At 43.6% G+C, this 18,663-nt stretch overlaps 1 protein-coding gene across 1 annotated transcript; it reads right to left on the bottom strand.

Annotated features, from left to right (window-relative positions):
• Positions 1–26: 26 nt before the first annotated feature.
• On the bottom strand, positions 27–6,648 carry GGCT (gamma-glutamylcyclotransferase). The gene is made up of 4 exons (XM_042889124.1): positions 6,521–6,648; positions 5,352–5,497; positions 3,227–3,362; positions 27–1,462 (listed from the first exon to the last, which is right to left on the bottom strand). The coding sequence occupies exons 1-4, from the start codon at positions 6,632–6,634 to the stop codon at positions 1,313–1,315; spliced, it is 546 nt and encodes a 181-aa protein (XP_042745058.1). The 5' UTR covers positions 6,635–6,648; the 3' UTR covers positions 27–1,312.
• Between the last annotated feature and the right edge of the window lie 12,015 nt (positions 6,649–18,663).

Genomic DNA, 18,663 nt, shown 5'->3' on the forward strand with positions numbered 1-18,663 from the left:
CAAAGAACACATTGCACAGGCACGGGGAGGTTTGATAACTGCATTTTTATGTACTCAAGTTCAGACCAGGCAATGCTAATACAAAAAAGTACCATGTTTTACAGCATCTGTGGTGCCCAGCTTTAGGAACAGCCCTCATGTTGTACGTGACATCAGGACAGCAACTACATGCATCCCTGGCAGAAGTCCACAGGAGTGAAAAAATACACAGAGAAGACATGGTAAATTTGCTACTTTTTCTTTTTTTCCATCTAAGCTGCCACACAGTGACACTGATTATATCTTATGGCACAGAAGAGAAGCCGATGTTCAGTAGCTTCGCATCATACAGGTTGCCAGTTTTCCTTTGTCATCCTCAGACAAGGGGCTGCCATGTACCATAGACTGTAAAGTACTGTAGAAGTACTGTAAACCTTACAAGTGCCACCAGTTTTGCAGGAGATTGTCAGTGCTGTGAGAAAAAGGCAACGTCTGTTCACCTATGGTTTAATAAACAATGCTACGACACAGATGCGCTAGGATTAATTCACAGATTTGGTCTGAAGTACAGTGAAATCAGCAAATCTTAGATAAAAACCAAGACAGTTAGAGAAGTAGTTAAAAAGCACAGAATTATCCAAAAATGATTATTTAGAATCTGTTGCTTGTACCTAAGTAATTCAGCTATGCTGATTATTAGAAAAGGGGAGGCAGTTATACTTCAAGTAAGATCCTTTGCTGAATGCCGTTTCCAAGCCTGAGTCCCCTTTCAGGTTAACACTTTAAAACATGGAAATAGTTAAAAATATTTCTCTTTTGTTAATTATATAAATGGAAACAGTAACACCACAGTTTCAGATAGGTTGGGCTTAAGCCTTTGTGAGAACACAGACAAAAGTTCAGTATGGCTTTAGAGTGCAGAGTAGACTGGACTCTAACAAATCTTTGAAAATCTTGACAATTGTGTATACATTTGTGAACAAAGGGCCTGATCCTGCAGCCCTCATTCCTCAGAGAGTAACTGAGCTGCAAATAGCTAGCAAAATGGGCCTTTTCTTTTAATGGTCTGTAAAGAGGACAGAAAGCACAAATTTGCGTGCAGAGCTGCATAAGAATTACAGAAAGCTAATTCACCGATCTGCATGTACTTAAGCTATAAATTCAAAGTGAAGAAGTTGTCAATGTCAGTGTGTCTCCAGACTGCAAATTATGTCTAATAGTTTACTGTAGATATACAGCAAGCTCCTCTTCTCTTGATAAATAAACCGTTGGTCAGCACAGCGAGGAGAAGGATCTAACTCAAGGTGAATGGCCAAGCAAGCACAGAATTATTCTATGCAAAATTTACTTTGTTTGCTTTAATAGTAGCTTCGATTTCTTCTAGGATTGGCACCGGTCCTGCATAGTTATTAGTTTCAATAGCTTCTAATTTCTTCTGATACTCAATTGGCAAGCCATTCTGTTTTGCACCCATGCAGATAACCTACAGATTAAAAGGAAAGGAAAAAAATACTTCAATAGTAATGTTAATAAAAACAGATCCCTCCAAACATTTGCTGAAACAGAAAGAACCACTTAAAGCAACATGAGAAAACCAGGGGGTACCAAAGCTACCTAAGATTTTGAAATGCTACCAACATGCTCAAGAGTCCACAATTAAGTTTTTCATTCAGTTATTCAGATCAAATCCAAAGCACAACAGTGAATGCCTAGATAGGCTACAGGAGTAACAGAAATTGATATTTGGTTTAGTGAAAACAGATTCCTTAGTTTGTTTGTTACTGCATCTTTCCTTCTACACTTTAAAAAAATAGAAAAAAAAAAAGAAAACCTGAACTTTTAGTTCAAGAGAAACTTGGTGACTATGAGAGGAAAAGAGAAGGCTGTAGGAGCCCAGGCTTGAAGGACACACTAGCAAGCTGTCAAATAGGAGTGAAAGAGATAAATGTACAGACTTTAGAAACTGACAGTATTGCAAATATTCATTCATGCATTGAACAGCCAGGATACCCAAGGATGAAGTGCCTAGAAGTGATTAATTTACCACAAGAAGTAAACAACAGATGGATGCAAATGCAGTCACCTTTATAAATTTCTAGCCTTCTTACCTGGTTACTTTAGTTTAAACAAATAAATCTGGCTGAGGTGCGAGGAGGGTGGGGTGGGGTGGTAGAGAACAACCTACCCTGATAACAGCAGGAAGGAATATTTAACTGGATAAAGTTGCCAAAATTGGAAGTCTGCTCTTACAGCATACTAGGGAGAGCTCAGGTGCAGCAACAGACTCAATGAATCGATTCCTTGAAAAGCCCTGAAGATCTGTTTTGACAGGAAGCAGGAGGGGAAGGGGGAAGTTTGTGAAATAACAAAGCCTGCTTTCTAAGCAAGCTTTCTCTTAAGAAATCCTGCAGCAGCAAAGCAGGTCTTTGCTGTGCTCCCAGAAGATGATTTGTGGGAGTCAGTTCCTTAGTTCAGATAGGAAAGCGAGCTATAACAGACTTGAGCCCAGTTTCTTTGCTTTTGGTTAAAAACAGAAAACATAAACAAAAAAACAATGCTACAGTGGTGTCTATTTGCAGTTGCTAACAACTGCAGAATTCCAGACATGCAGTCGTGCCACTTGAGGCTAGGTCCTCATCAGATCTCGCAAGCTAAGCAGGTCAAGCCTGCTGTGAGACTGAATCATGTCTCTCTACACTCAGCGAGTTCCAGAACAGTGTTGAAACACTTTTGCCTCACCAGACACCAAGTGAGAACCCCGCAGTACCCTATGGTGGTGGTGGAAACCTGTGATCTACTCAGGATGCAACTGGTAAAATGAGGCAGGTGAACCTATGTACTAGAAGATAGCTAGACTACAAGCCAGGTACTGTGTTCACCCCATGGAAGTTTCCTCTGTCCTAGAACTATGCTCCACTGAAGTGGAATATTTTAATTTTTTAGTTCCAAACAGAAAATTGGAAACAACTGGCATCTTTCGGAAATCCACGTGTCAGTCATCACTAATTCATGAGTTAAATAGAGGCTTCATGCAAAGCAGAACTAAAGCAGACAATAAAACTGATTTAGTACATCTTTATGATGTTCTGCAAGCACCATTACACTATTACATTGCACAAGGATTAAGTTGTTCCTTAACGTTAGAATTACTCATGCCTTTCATCCACTGTCAATAAAGTACTTATTAAACAGGACACAAGTGCTGCATTATATATTTCTGTTCACTCTCTCCAGATGCAATACCCACCTTTTTATACTGGGGAGAGGGAGGACCACAAACGTAGTCCTTCATCTGGTAGCTTCGACAGGTCAGAACCTTTCCTTCTTCAGCGTGGACATTAACTTCTATTGGGACATAAATGCCATCTTCAACTCCCTCTTGCCTAAAAACGACATATATTCCTTTCATGCCTAATAATCAGTGTGGAGTAACATCTTTCAAACTGTGCAATTAAACATATACTTTTAGCATAATAATTCAGAACACTGATCTGCACAGTTATCTAACTTAAAGAAATAAAGCAAAACAATACAGTACTTTTGTGCAAATTACTTTCATTACTGTGCAAGTCTGGTAATCTACAAGAGAAACTCAATCAAGATTATCAGATTACAAATAATTAAACATTTGCAAAGTTGTATCTTGCCACTGTGTTACATCTGATTAAGAAGAAACTGGCACAACTCTTGCAATGAACATTCCAAAGTGAATAATCCAAGACAACCTTTAATTTGTGCAAGACTTGTACAGTAACAAACAGTTAATTCAGGACATATACATATGCATATATATAGTTTTTCTAACTAGTAAAATCATGCTGCCTTAGGAAATTAAAAGCAAGTACAAAACCAGAGCTACCTTTTGATTTTAACCATTTAGCTACCAATGGATGTCTGAATACAGAGTTCAAGAAGAGTTAGGACAATGCTTTCAGGTTTAATTTTTTGGTAGTCCTATATGGAGCCAGAAGCTAGATTTGATGATCTTTGTGGGTTTATTCCAACTCGGGATATTCAGTGGTTCTACTATCATTACAAAAGGCAAGAATACATCCTATTTCCATCCATTTCCAGTTCACATTCTTGGAACCAGTGAGGTAGCTAGGAAAAAGTTAATGCCTTTTTGGTGAAGTTATAGCACTTAAGTCTCTAGCATCTTAGCTAGCATTAAAGGATATTCCTTCTCTAAAAAAAGTCAGGAATCTGCAATTCCATGGCATGTAAGCAACACTTTTTGAAGTTAAAATATAAAATATTGCCTCTAAAGGGAAGAACATGGCAAGTACTTCCAGGCAGGATCCTTACTTGGTGAAGTTTACTTGGGGAAAGAATAGATTTCAGTATGGGTCAGCTGATCCCTAGCTGATGGGGAACCAGGTAGATAAGAAAGCAGGGACATGTGAAGCTCCCTCCAGCCAGGAGCATGCTACCTAGATGCCTTCTCTGGGACTAGCACTCCCAAGCAGGACATGAGAGTGCTGACTGTGCCCCTTCTCGTTATCAGTCAATAGTTTGTTATCTTCCAGCTTCACTGTAGGCAATGAAAAGCAAGTTGGAGCTTCAAATTTCATAGCCAAGATTATAAGAACATACCTATGTAGCACAGTGCAGTCATAACGAAGGTTGCCATAGTGCCAGAAGCAGGAGAACTATGTTAGCCGAATGCTTTTACCTAGCTTAATATGCCTTGCTTCTTTATCCTCACTAGCCCACTGCTACAGTTATTTGACAGTAACAAACTGCTTTGAACAAACAATCCTCTTGCACCAGAAGTGAAGTCCTTCCTTGGGCCCTGCAGGGAGTTTTGCTACTCCTTCATCTGTTTACCCAGATGGTCTTCCAGACTCTCTAACCTGAGTACAGGTTGGGAACAACTTGCTCAGGCTGCCTCTGTCTTAATTACTGAATACAGGCAGAACATTCTCCTCCACCATGCACCATGCACTGTGATGGTTCAGGGAACCTCTCCCTTTTAAAGGGAGAAACAATACTGCCCCAGCTCCCTGCCTGGATCTTCCTTAAGGACAAAGTTTAGAGGCATTTATGGAACAGAATATTCTGAGGAAAGGAGTTTTTAAAAAAAAGAAGTGTAACCTGCCCAATGTATCAGCTCCAAATCAACATCCATACTTTACTAAAATATCCCTAACGTAGTTTTTACTTGAAAACAAAGCTATTTTAATCTCAAATACTTTAAAAGCATACAATGCAAAAAAAATAAACACATACAATGGAGTGATATGCACATATTAAAATCCAAAGCATCTTCTTGATCGCAGCAAAAGCTTCCACACTGCTTGTCACAGAAAGTTACCTATTACTTTTGAATTGCTCTCTAAAGTAATAGAAGACAGTGAAGTTAAGTCACCTACTTATCCAGTGAACTTATATTGCTAGCGTTCAATTTCCACACTATTCCCCACACTTCGTCTCCAGGGCTCTGAACAATGGTAGCTGTACCTCCATGCCAGATAGAACTTGTCCTGCCTTGATGATGGCCAAAAGTGAGCTTAAAATCCTGCAAATGAAACCAATGCAGACAATGAATTTCTACTTTGCTTAAGATAGGGCCTGTGATCTGTTCTTGATGCAAAAGGGGCAGCTGAAGCACAGCCTACAAGAAGCCATCTGGAGCTGTGGGAAGAAGAAGTGATAGTCCCGAAGGCAGGATCTCAAAGGGGGAGAAATCAGCCTTTTCCATCTCTGCAGGGGGAAAAGGGACAAAGGGGAGAGAGGTCTGCCAGAAAACACTGCTGGCAGAAGTCTCATTTGCAGACACCTAACTACTAACCAACCATTTCTAGTGCTGTGAGAAAAGAGGTAATAATGAAGCTTCCAAGACACAGAGCTTTGGACCTTTTCCTCATTCTGTAACAGAGGTGCCCAGGCATAAGATACCATTTGTGTATTTTCTCATGTTTTATGCTGTTTCGTTGCTCACTTGGAACATTCCTGGGTATTTTTATGTCGAGACACATGTCTCCTTGACTGAGCTTTACTCACAGAATGGATTGGGTTGGAAGGGATCTTAAATGCCAGCTGTCTCCAACCCCATGCAAGTCAAAATATTGCTTCAGAAACCAAGTACTTTTTTTCTTACAGCTAATACCGAATGTTGCCATAGAGGCAAAATAGAACAACTTGTTCTTGTATTTTCCCAGGGTCATTTCACCTGATCTCACAGAGGTCAGAGTTTCATTCCGACTTGTTAGACAATGCGTAGCCCTTTCCTAGCAGGAAAGAAAAGAGCTTTAAGGAAGACTCCCTGAGCAATAAGAAAATAAAACAAAGTGGCAAAGACAAAAAAAGATTGAAAAAAAAAATTCGAAACAGCAACACAACCGAAAAAAAAAAACTTATGCAGCCGCCCAGCTTTACTTGTACGTATCCGGGCTCTGATCAGCGCTGCTGTGCTGTAAGGACCCTGGACAAGGCCCCGCAGGCAGGGAAGCACGCAGCTGAAGCCGGCTGCTGCTCGCAGGGCAGCCCCGGGGTTGCGCTCCCCACAAACCGCTCCCCCCGCCGCCCGCCCCGCACACACCTGCAGGCGGCCCCGGGCGCAGAGCGCCGCCGAAGGGTTGCGCAGCAGCAGCCGCTCCCGCAGCAGATTGCTGCCGTAAGCGAAGTACAGCACGCGATCCTCGCCCGCCTCCATCGCCCCGCTCTCGGCCCGGCCCCACGCGCCCCCCCTGCGGCGCCCACCCCGCGCCGGCTGCCTGGGCGGGACCTCCTCTCAGCGCCGCCCGCCATTGGCTGGCAGCCCGCGCGCCGCCGTGCTTCGCGCCGAGAGGTAGTGACGTGCCGGCGGTCCGGAAGGCCGACGGTGAGCTGGGCTGCGTCTGCACGGGGTGGCCGGCAGGGGAGGGTGCGATTGCGCTCTGCCCTCGTGGGGTCCCATCTGGGGTACTGCCTCCAGGTCTGGGGCCTCGGCACAAGAAGGATGCAGAGCTGTTGGAGCGTGTCCAGAGGAGGGCAGCAAAGATGATGAGAGGGCTGGAGCACCTCTCTTGTGAAGAAAAGCTAAGGAGCGGGGTTTGTTCAGTCTGGGGAAGAGAGGGCTGTGAGGAGACTCCACTGCGGCCTTCAGTACTTGAAGGGAGCTTATAAGCAAGAGAGAGTGACTTTTTACACAGGCAGGCAGTGATGGGACAAGCTAAGTTTCCCAACACAGGAAATTTAGGTTAGATGTTAAGAGATTCTTCACTCAGAGGGCAGTGAGGCCCTGGCACAGCTGCCCGGAGAGGCTGTGGTGCCCCATCCCTGGAGGCACTCAAGGCAGGGTTGGATGGGGCCCTGGGCAGCTGAGCTGTTGGGTGGCAGCCCTGCCCATGGCTGGGGGTTGGGCCTGGGTGGGCTTTCAGGTCCCTTCCAGCCCAAACCATTCTGTGATTCTATGAAAATATAATTGGTAGAGCCCAGCTGTGCACTTAAGCCCACAGGCAATGGTGTCACTATGGCTGCAAAATATAATTTAAAGAGGGAGTGTTAACTGTGAATCTCACTGACAGCACAGCAGGTTTTCCAGACTGGTCAAAACACACAAAGGACTGTGCTAATTAGGAATTAGCCCCTGAATTCCCTGTATCTTCTCTCCATGATACCAGGATGTGGCACAGCTCAGGATATGACTGAGCAGGAGAAAAGGATGGTATTTGGTCTGAAGGAACAGATTTGCAAGCCTTCCTGCTGCTGTACATCCAATGATGGCAGTGTGAACACAACAAAAAACTGCGTGTTTCCCAGTGGGGAGTAAAAAAAAAAAAGAAAAAAGAAAAGGGTGGAAGGAACTCTCCTCGTAATTTGAGCAGAAACCTGCAGAGTTTTGGTGGCAGTACCAGATTTTACGCTACTGCTCACCCAAGACTTCATGCAGGGCAGACTGTTAAAAAAGACCCTGCTTTTTGAACTTAAATTAGTGTCAGAGACACTGACACAAGCCCTGTGCTAATCTATCTGCTGCCCCAAGCCACTGTTTCCCCCTGCTGTAAAAGCAAACCCCGCGCACAGCAAGCAGTCAGGAGCATGTCTCATATTTGGGAGGCTCCCAAGGATTGGGTGCAGAGGAGAGTTCTGGATGCCCACTGGTGTTCTACATTGTCCGTGGAGGAGATCAGGAGGGTTATTTGTACAAAAGTAGGATTTTATTCCCATCAGATTTTTATCCCTAAGCAGAATTTACTCCTGAGTCCCCTCATATCCTACTTAGGATTTTAGGGACCTGAAAAAAGTGTTAGGCAGTGGGATAAGTGAAACCTGCTGAAATATGTGGCAGTCATTCAGTGTGCCTGCCTGCCTCCTGGCTGTCACAGCGTGAGCTTTAATTAATACTCAAAAAGTAAGAACTTGGAGGAATAATAAGGGCATCTGATGCAAATGAACCACTTGTGCAGTCCTCCCCACAGTTTTCCTCTCCTCCTCCCCCAGGAGCCCTGGCAGGATGTGCTCTGCAATTAGTATATCAGTGAAATGGTCCCTATTTGCTGCAAGGCAGTTATTATGGCTGTGATAGCTTCTTGATATGATGTGCAAGGTCTGGGGGGCTGCCAAGATTTTATGTTCATGCGAATGAATGCAAATGATTTTACAATCATTTTGTAAATGTTGTGATGTTGCTGTGCTTGTTCCTTCCCTATAAAATAGAGACCATAAAATCCTGTGCGAGTGCAGCCTCCTGTCCTGCACAATAGAGCAGCCTGGGGCTCCTGACAGCTCTGACCAGGGGGAGTATCCGTCATTCATTGTGCAGTTCTGTTTTCACATTTCTGCAAATAGCACATGTGATCATTTAGGGGAAATGAACTGTTACAGTGCCTGTGTCTGTGCATGCTTCCACCTGCCTTGTCTTGGCTGTGGCCAGTGCCAAAGCAAGCTTGGGGCCCATGCTGAGGCAGCGCAGAGCTCTCCCTGGCTGCTACACGCTCAGTGTGGTTCTGAGGTATCTGCAGGTCTGCACCATTCAGCGTGGGGAGCAAGCAAAGAGGGAGGGCCGTGAGGTTTATTCCTATATAGAGAAGAGGAAGGTGTGCATCTCCTGGAACCTGGGTTTGTGCATGTAGACCATGATGAGTTTCTCGAGTTCCTTCAGACTCTTGTAGAGGCAAAACATATGGGAGCTATTAAAAAAAAAAAAAAAAAAGCTAAGAAGATAATGTGCTTGAAATCTGGAGATGTGAAAAGGGGGAGATTGCTTTTGCGAACAGATCCCAGTGTGTGCAGTCATGGCATGCAGCTGATTTAGTCATTTTGACTTGTGCACACATTCTGCTCCGTTCAGTACTGCAGGTACTTGCAGGTGTGTGACTTCAGCAACTGGTTTAAAGATCTTGCCAAAAATTACATCAGCTTTCACATGACCTAGTTCTGTACTTCTTCTTTTGTGCTTTCCTCTCTGTAAGCACTTCTGTGCTGTTAACCTTCAGCCTGCAGAAGACATTGTGTGGCTCCAGCCCCTTTGTGGGGTCATGTCTTGTAGACACATGCTTTCCACAAAGCATATCATGGTGCTTCTTAAGCTATGAAGACAGTTATGTCCTGGTGGAAGGCATCCCTTTGAGCACGACAGGAGAAAAAGCCTTCTGGAGGGAAGGGTGCTAACACTGCTTTGCTTTCTTTATCAGATACATCATGAATTGTCACATTTGTGACATCTTGAGTATAAAAGGCAGAGAAGCCATCCACAGGCTGCACCTGCAGATCTTCATTAAAATTGATGGCTCACAGAAAGTTGCCTAACAGGTGAATTTCTCCTTCTGAGTGCAGTTACGGTACCCAGGACCATGAGCCTGGCACACAGGAAAACCAGCCATTGAGAGCTTTGTTTTGGTAATCGCTGTATAATGGCTTCATCCATGCTCTCATCATTTCTTTGCTGAACAGCAGCTATGGAGAGCTGGATTTTGTTTCATACAGTCCTTGATGCTCTAGTCTGTTTTACTGTGTAAGTGCAGTGACTATGCCACTGTTACACACATCCTTTGGTGCTCATCCCAGCCACTTCTGGGCAATTCCTGCCACACGCAGGAATGTGCCAATCTCGATGTCTCCATCTTGTGTGAGTTGTAGAAAAGGAGCAGTTGGGCAAAAAATAGATCTCAAACAGGTGAAGGCGGATCTAAGGGGATAACCTCTCAGTCTCCAATTTGTAATAAACCATAAAATAATCACTGGACAGCAAGATATGAATCCAAAGCTCAGATGTCTGAGATTCAGTGCTTTGTGTGGGCTTGTTCCTCAGACAGAGCTCTTCTGCATCAGAACTTCTTGCCAGATGAGTGTCACTGATGTGAGGAGCACTCATGGCATAAATTCAGTCCCAGATCACATCTATTATTTACAGGGTTTGCAGAGTGCAGGGACTTACAGAAGTCCCATCCCAATGAGGCATAGAATGGCTGATAAACAGGAGAATAACAGCATTTTCTTCCATGACACATGTGGCCCTAAGCATCTCTAGGGATGCACATTTGGTAGCTGCTTGAAATAGGCTTATTTCATCTCTGCCCTCATAGGAAGCCCTGATTCATTTTTATTTTTCCGAGCAGTCAGGAAAAAAAATCTTTTCAGTAAGACAGGGCAGGTCCTCATTCCTTCCTTACGACTCACAGGAGAATTGCAGTGTAGGGAAGGAGGATCATCTGTGGAGCTGGTGTTTTGTGGGAATGTCAGTCGGTGCTGCTTGTGCTGGAAAACAGTGAGGTACACGAATAATTGCAGGTAGCAGTTGTCACTGATCGGGCCAGTCAGGACTGCGTTATACAAAGTGCTCCTCTGACGTTCCACTGCATTCAATTGGGAAGAAAAAGAAAAGAAAAAAAAATTTTTGATGAGTGCTAAGGGCATTTGACCACCAGGTGCCACTCTTGCTCCACAGGGAATACGGGCCAGGTAAGACCAGGCGTGGTTTGCAGGAAAAGCCAGAACAGGCAGACATCACTGTTTTTGTCCCTGTCTGGATTGGACCGAACAAAGAGATTTAGTACTTGCTTTAAGCACAATAGTTACCCCTTCAATTTTGGCCGTGGAATTCAAGCTGAAGGTTTCTGCTCTGTAACCAATCAAAGCTTCTCAAAAGCTGGTGCTGGGTGACCAATGCATAAGGCTGGAGTTGAGACTGTACTTCAGTATGATATGCACACGGTCTGAAAATTGGGTCATTTAAAGCAGCCTTAGCTCCATCACGCCGTGGCAGAGGTGGCTGAATCCTGTGGTTAGCACTGCAAATGCAGGCTATCCATATTGCCATGGCTGGAGAGGCTGCGTGGTTGGACGCACAGAAATTTCTGAGTTGTAACTTCTCTGCTTGCAGTTTGTTTCATGGATGCTCACCATATGTGAGCTGTCTGCCACAGCTTTCTGTCCTGTACAAAGCTGCAGGAAGTAATATTTGAAGTGATCGTATCAACACTTAAAAATACCTACAGTACAGGAATCAAGTGGATGGGACCAGGCTCTCTTTGGTGGTTCCCAGTGACAGGACAAGGGGAAACAAGCAAAAACTGCAACACAGGAAGTTTCATCTGAACACGAGGAAGAACTTCTTTACTGTGAGTGTGATGCAGCACTGGAACAGGCTGTCCAGAGAGGTAGCAGAATCTCCTTCTCTGGAGATATTCAAGACGTACCTGGACACCTTCCTGTGTGATCTTCTATATGGAAATTGCTTCAGCAAGAGGTTTGTGATCTCCAGAGGTCCCTTCTAACACCTACAATTCTGTGATTCTGGGCACAATTTTTGGTCTATGAAGGTTTCTGTCATAGGGGACAGAGTCCTCAGTTCATTTATGCACGAGACCAATCCCTTCTGGAGCTACTGCCACTGCCAGCCTTTCCAGGTCCTCTTGCATGCTTTTGTTTTCATGGAGAAAAGCAGAATTCCTATCTGCTTGCAACCACAAGAGCTGCCCTACCAGTGACCCCAGAGGATGTGACTTATGGGATGCTGTAACCACTCTCATTTAGGGGTAGAAAGGATCGATTTGCACTATTCTTGGTTTTATAGCCTTGGCTGATGTTTAAGTCTGAGGCACCATGTGGACTTCTCACGTGACCATACAACACATCAGTAAAGTCCAGTTTTCCTTTGGTTGTGCTTGCCCTTCCCTTATCTCTCCCTGCTGTTAGATGACTCATTAGACCTGTTACTTAGATAGCCAGCAACATCTTGCTCAAGATCTCTAATCAGATCTCGTCCCATCTGAGTTCTCCACAGGCTCAAAAACCTGACATTGCCTGTGTCTACTTCAGCTGGAGGCCTGTTTTTGTTTACTGGTTGTCGCTGTCGACCTTTTCTTTTCCTAGATCATGAATAGAGAAGTCAAATGCAAGGTCATTGGGGGACGCTGATTTCCAAATCCCAGAGCAAGTGATTTTTCAAGAACAATTCCATTATGTGATTATGTTATGGCCTCTTACTGGGTTTTCTCAGGGAACTCATTCATCATGGAACAGCAGGTCTCAGCTTCCTGTAACGCTCTCAAATCAATCTCGTGGTATTGCTGAAACCTTATTTTAATATCTTTCACTGTAATCGCTTAATCGTTTTCTTGAAGAGGCCATCCTGATGTATTTACTAGCAATCAGGCTTTTCAAGAGATTACGTTTTTAGAACACAAGAGCTAAAAAAACCCACACATCAATCCAGATATCCTGAAAAAGGAACTGAAAAATGTGTTAAAAATGTCCTCACATTAAAAAACCTCACACTGAGACTGTCCAGTTCTTTGGGATTTTTTGAGTGGTGAGTGAGGTGTCCCAGACAGAGCTGATAGGGGCAAGGTAGGGAACACAACATCCTTACTTGCATGGAGAGGAGTTACCCCACAGAGACTTTTGCAAGCGTGTTTTCAATGTCCCTTTTCTGATGTGCTTCTTGGAAGAAAGTAGATCAGCTGAACTCCAGAGCTAAATTTAATCTGCTATCTGTCTCACATGCACTAGTGAACCTCTGCTCCTGCTGGGCCAGAGTGATGTGGTCTTTTAGTTTATTTCTTGGATGAGAAAAGGAGGCATAGTCACAAGTAGTCCAAGTCAGTGGCTTGGGGCCCTGCTTCACAACTGATGTGAGAAAATAATGCAGGAGAAGTAAACAAATTGTGACCTTGCAAACAATGTCCAGCTGCAGCTGTTTGTACAAGGACAAAAAGCTGCTGCCATTGCTTCAATAGCTAGAGAGTTTAGGGCAGCTGTTACTTATGCATCTGTGCCAGTGATAAGGACTCCATCTGGCTCCAGCAGTTTTAGTTTTCAGGAACAATTTTCTCTTAAGTGAGCACTTTTGATTTGTATCTAGAGCATCTAAACCCTTCCACAGCCCATTCTGCTGGCATGTTGCTATACCTGCAGATTTGTTTGCACCTGCAGACTGCCATATCTGTTCTGCAGAACAAGTTCTTCCCACAGCAATAAGCACTCAGAGAGTTTCAAGTGTAGAGCTGCTGATAGAACAATCACAATTGCTGATCAAAATTTGCACCTTATCTTCCCCATGTCCATCTTTGTGGATAAAAGTGTGGTAATGCAAATGATAAAGAAAATACATTTCATCATCCAGCTGGCCTCTTTCAAAGGGCCTTTTGCCCATTTCTGAATCATGAACCAGCTGATTTTTCATAGGACCCACCCTGGATCTCCTGCCCCTCTGCAGGCTTCTGGCCTCAACTCCCACCCATGGTCCATGTGCTGACGTGTAGGGGGAACCACGTTGGTGTGCGCCGTCAGCACACTGGGCTTGCACCCAGTGTAGTGCCTCTGGGTGGTGCAAGAAGGGAAGAAATAGAAATAACTGCTTGTGCCCCCTGACTCGGAGCTAGGGCAAGTACAGCATGCCATCCTGTCGTCACCCCCAAAAATGGGTGCTCCTAAGTTACCAGCTGCATATTCAATGACGCCTTGCTCTGCCTAGATGAATGTCTTTCCAAAGGCAGAACTCCTCACGCTGTTCTGAGTGTACTGCAGTCATTGTTCTTTGCTCTCTTGAGGGTTGTACCTGCTCCTACGGCTAATTTAAGTTAGCTGTCTCTACTAATTAAGGCATCCTAATTCATGGAAAAATACTGAGCCTTTATCAGGCACTTCCTGGCTGGAATACAAAGTAGGAGACCAGAGCTGAGCATGAGAGAGATTGCTCTTTTGCTTTAAATAGCTTGCTAATGTGAAAATGTGGTTATAACCAAAGTCTCATGAGGATGAAGATATTTTCCTGCAGCTATAGCCCAAGTCTGGGCTGTTTCTCCATTTCTGCTCAGACTCCCACTCCATACAAAATGGTGTTACCTGAGAAAAAGCTGTTTTTTGTTTGGGATGGCTTGTGCAAGCAGGGCTTTAAGCGGAGGAGAATGTGAAAGCAGTGCTATTCACTTCCCTAAGAAGGGTGACCCTGGAAGGGCATGGCAACCTGCCCATCTGCCTTCCAGCCCTGTGGCCAGCAGCTGGCTCAGAGGTAGCAAGGAAGAAGGGGTGGGGGGTGTCCTTCTCTTCTGGTTTGCTATTCTCCTGAACACCTCACACCAGCTGTTTCTCTGCTGCCCAGACACATCTAGCTCCCAACAGGAGTGGGGCTGAGCAGCTGGGGTGTGAATGCCAGAGCCCCAGGAGCTCTCTGACCACCAAGAGCAAAAAGAGGAGCATTTGGTAAGCATTCACCAGTCTGATGATTGTGATGATACATAATTTTTAAAAGGCACATTCAAACAAGCAAAGTACTTACTATCCAGTTTTATTAGCTTAGAATTTAATCATTCTTGCAATTGAGGAAGAAGACTAGAATCTGTCTTCTAATATAAGCAGTACAAAATCGCCTATCATCCTGACACACTTCATATGTGAAACTACGTACCTTTTCCAGAGAGTAGCCTTATCATTCTCTTAACTTCCCACTGGAACACTAAATGATGCTTTGTATTGTTCCAATGGATCATTTCCATCAAGCACTGATTGTGAAGCCTCTCATTTGTGTGATATCTCCAGCACCCAATTCTGCTGCCGCAGATCCTGTGCTCTTGACTGACCAAGGCTGAAGAATCTAATCTTTGTTCACCGGTGTTTGTAGGATGGTGCCACAATCTGTTCTGTTTAGAGAGGGAGAGGAACGAGACAGCACAGAACCATAGAACATAGAATGGTTTGGGTTGGAAGCTACCTTAAAGCCCACCCAGTTCCAACCCCCTGCCATGGGCAGGGCTGCCACCTGGCCTTGAGCACCTCCAGGGATGGGGCACCACAGCTTCTTTGGGTAGCTGTGCTGGGGTTCACCAGCCTCTGAGTAAAGAATTTCCTCCTGACATCTAATCTAAATCTCTCCTCTAGTTTAAAGCCGTTCCCCATTGTACTATTACTACCAGACCATGTAAAAATGTCTGTCTCCCTCCTGTCTGCTCTTGGTGTGCTGGCTGTTACAGATCACCTCTATGTGCAGTATGTACACTAACATAGCTTCCAGGAGGAAGTACTCCATACACAGATGTGAGGCTCACCGCCCTGTAGTTCCCTGGGTCCTTCTTTCTCCCTTTCTTAAAAATGGGAGTGATGTTTCCCTTTTTCCAGTCACTGGAAGAAGTTGCCCAAAAGTCAAAGGAAATATGGAGAATTAAAGGCAACGAAGGAATGAATCAGCTTTTCCAGTCCAAACACACAGAAAATATGCTCTCAAGAGTGACTTGCTTTGCCTCCCTCAAGGATACACACATGCACAGGAGTGTTGAGAGTTGTCTTCAGGATCAAGTCAAAGAGGTGCAGCCAACAGAGCCTGTCAGTCTGGGTGAAGGAGGGAGAATGAAGCTAATCAGATGATGATGATAAAACCAGAATTTTAAACATAAGGCTAATTCATCCTCTTTCAGTGCATGGAAGTCTCCTCTGGATGAACCATTAGAAGCTCCTTTTACTACACTGGATTATTTAAAACTCACTCAGTTTTGCAGAACATTCCCTGGGAATTATATTTTAAGCACTCTTGTGGTGAGCGTAAGAAAATTTGACAGAGGTCATTTCTGCCTTGTTTGATATTGATTTCTTCCCGATGAGGAAGCATTTTAACTGGGTTACAAAGTGTTCTTCTCGAAGATGCTTAAAATAGGACTGAGGAACCATTATGATATAAACTAATCAGCTGGACATCAAATTCAGAGATGATCCTGAAATTGCTTAGACATTGATTCTTCGTTATCTTTTCCCGTGGAGCCATATTGCTCAATTCTGTTATCATTGAACTGGTGCCAGAAGGAGGACGTTTCAGAGAGCAGCAGCAATGCAGAAAACTAAGTTGTTGTGGGTTATTTATTTTTACCCCCACAGAAGATTGTGAAAATACTTCTCAATATTTTAACAGTGAATGCTTGTGATCAGAGAAATTGTAGCTTTGGGTACATTTTTATTGCTTCTCAATGGAAAAGTGTTATTACTGATGATTGCAAAGGCAATTAGTAACAAGAGAACGGGTGTTGCAAGTACAGCATGATACTCCTCTCAATATTATAGAATAAAGACATCAAATTAAAAGAAATCAGACAATTGGTTTACTCCTTGAAAGTCCCATTGAACCTATCCATGTAAAAAGAGGGCAAAACTGGGACCTTTCTTCTCTCTTTTATGTTCATTCCTGTTTGTTCTGTGTGTTTGAGAGCCTCGGATGAAAGGAACAATCCACAAGGTACAGTGCTGACCTTATTCAAACACCATAGAAATCAATTGGAAAATCTTCCTTGGGAACTGGACTAAGGCTGATATTAATCAGAAGCTGCCAAGCCTTAAGTACTTGTCTCTGCCCTAATGCAACATTGCCTCTTACCACAACCCCTGTTTTGATTTAAGTCTCTTTTTTTTTTTTTTTTCCTGGAAAGGGTGGATTTTAAAGTGCCAATGATACAAAGGTAGCAGAGCTTCCAAGAGCTTGTGGGAAAATGTTCTGGGACACTTTCTCTATCTAAATATGGTCAGGAGCTAAGAGAAGTTCACAGCAATGATATAAGTGCATAGATGTGATTCTGTACAGTTAAGGTGTTGCAAAAATAAACATACACAAAGAAAGCTAATGCACTGAATCCCCATTCATTGCTGGAGCTGAATGTTCCCGGTGTGTGGAGCAGGGAGCTCCCCTGAGGTCCAGGATCATGGTTACAGGCAAAAATCCACTGATGCAAAGGAAAATTGCCATTTTCCTGGAGGGGTGTAGGATTTCATAAAATCAATCTATGATCCTCCCTGGGGAAGATCCTATGCTGGTCTAAAGTGGCTGAGAGCTCTGTTAATATCAATTGAGGGTTTTGCCTACAGATTTTCTTTCCAGGGAGAATTGCTAGAGGCTCTGCAGTGGCTAATGGCTGCAATTCTCTATTAAGCTCTCTCATTGCAAAGGGTATTTATTTCTTTATGTTGCTTCTTTCTGTCTTCCAGTTGCTCTTGCTAACTCTTCCTCTTTGCCTTTTTGTCTTCCTTTACCCTTCTCTACCAACAGATTTAAAAAAAAAAAAAAAAAAAAAAGATCTTCAAACAGCCTCAGTTCCTCTGTTCTGCTGGTTGACCACTGCTAATTAACCCCAACACCTAGTGCATAACACTCCAAAGTCAACAAAGCAATTACTTGGAAAGAGCCAAAATCTCTGTGTTCTGTAGCTTGGCATATCTTGCTATTTGTGTTTCTTCTTCTGAGCACTTCTCAGCTCTTTCCTTGAACGTGTTAAACTTTTCTCAGTCTCCATTTCAGTCCTGAGCCTGATTAAGTTACCATGTAGGCAGTGTTGTGGCTGCATTTTAAGCACAGAAGAGCTGAGGTTATCATTTGAAGTCACTTCTGCTGCTTTCCAAAGACTCTGAAGTAACTGGTTCTCAGGGGAAAACAGTGTTCAGAAGCACAGCTCTGTCCTGGCTTCATCCAGCCTCCTCTTGATCTAGATATAAGGGCCAATGTGCTTACATTAAGCCTCTGGGAATAAATGTTTGCAAGGCAAGTATTTATTAAGAGATAAAATCTTATCAATTTATTTAAAAATAGGTTAAAAATAGTGTTTTTTTTCCTCAGACCGTGCATGGTATTGCACTTTCTGGGGTTGGAATAGCTGGCAAAACCAGTGTGACCCAAGAGTATAGACCACAAGCCCTGAGAAGGAAATGAAGTTCTGCCATAGCCATTTCCTTACCATCTGTATCCAGAGAGGGCATGTTGCAATGCCAGTCTTCGTTCTCCCTCAGTCAGTGGTCAAGGAAAGAAATCCAGAAGTCCAGGCTTGTGTTTTTTTTCTGTTAAGGTCCTTCTTTGAAACTGGCAGAGGAAAATCTCATTTGATGGCAGATGTTTTTATCCTTTTTACCAATAATGACACGAAAAGCACTCCCTGACATGAGAGAGACAGATGCATTTTGGTCCTTCTTCTCTGAGGATTCACATTCACACTTTCCATTTCACACAAAGGTGCTGGAACCAACAAGCTACAAACTACTGTCGTGGGATGGATGGGGATTATTTTCCATCTCTCCTGTTGTACCAATCCAATTTTTGTACTTAATTCTTGTTTTTGTGCAGTGATTTTATCGTTCAGTGCTGAAATGAAACAAATGAAAGTTTGTTTTGGAAGGAATATTTTGATCAAAAATCTCTGTCCTTGTGTCAAATGTTCATATTCTACCAACAGAACTTTTTTAGGCGGGGAGGTTTGTAAAAGTTTCTGCAGAGAGCAAATGTTGGTCAGTAAT

The sequence above is a fragment of the Lagopus leucura genome, unplaced genomic scaffold (assembly GCF_019238085.1).
Source record: "Lagopus leucura isolate 7727_CA_CO unplaced genomic scaffold, USGS_WTPT01 Super-Scaffold_100157, whole genome shotgun sequence".
NCBI classification, from domain to species: Eukaryota; Metazoa; Chordata; class Aves; order Galliformes; family Phasianidae; genus Lagopus; species Lagopus leucura.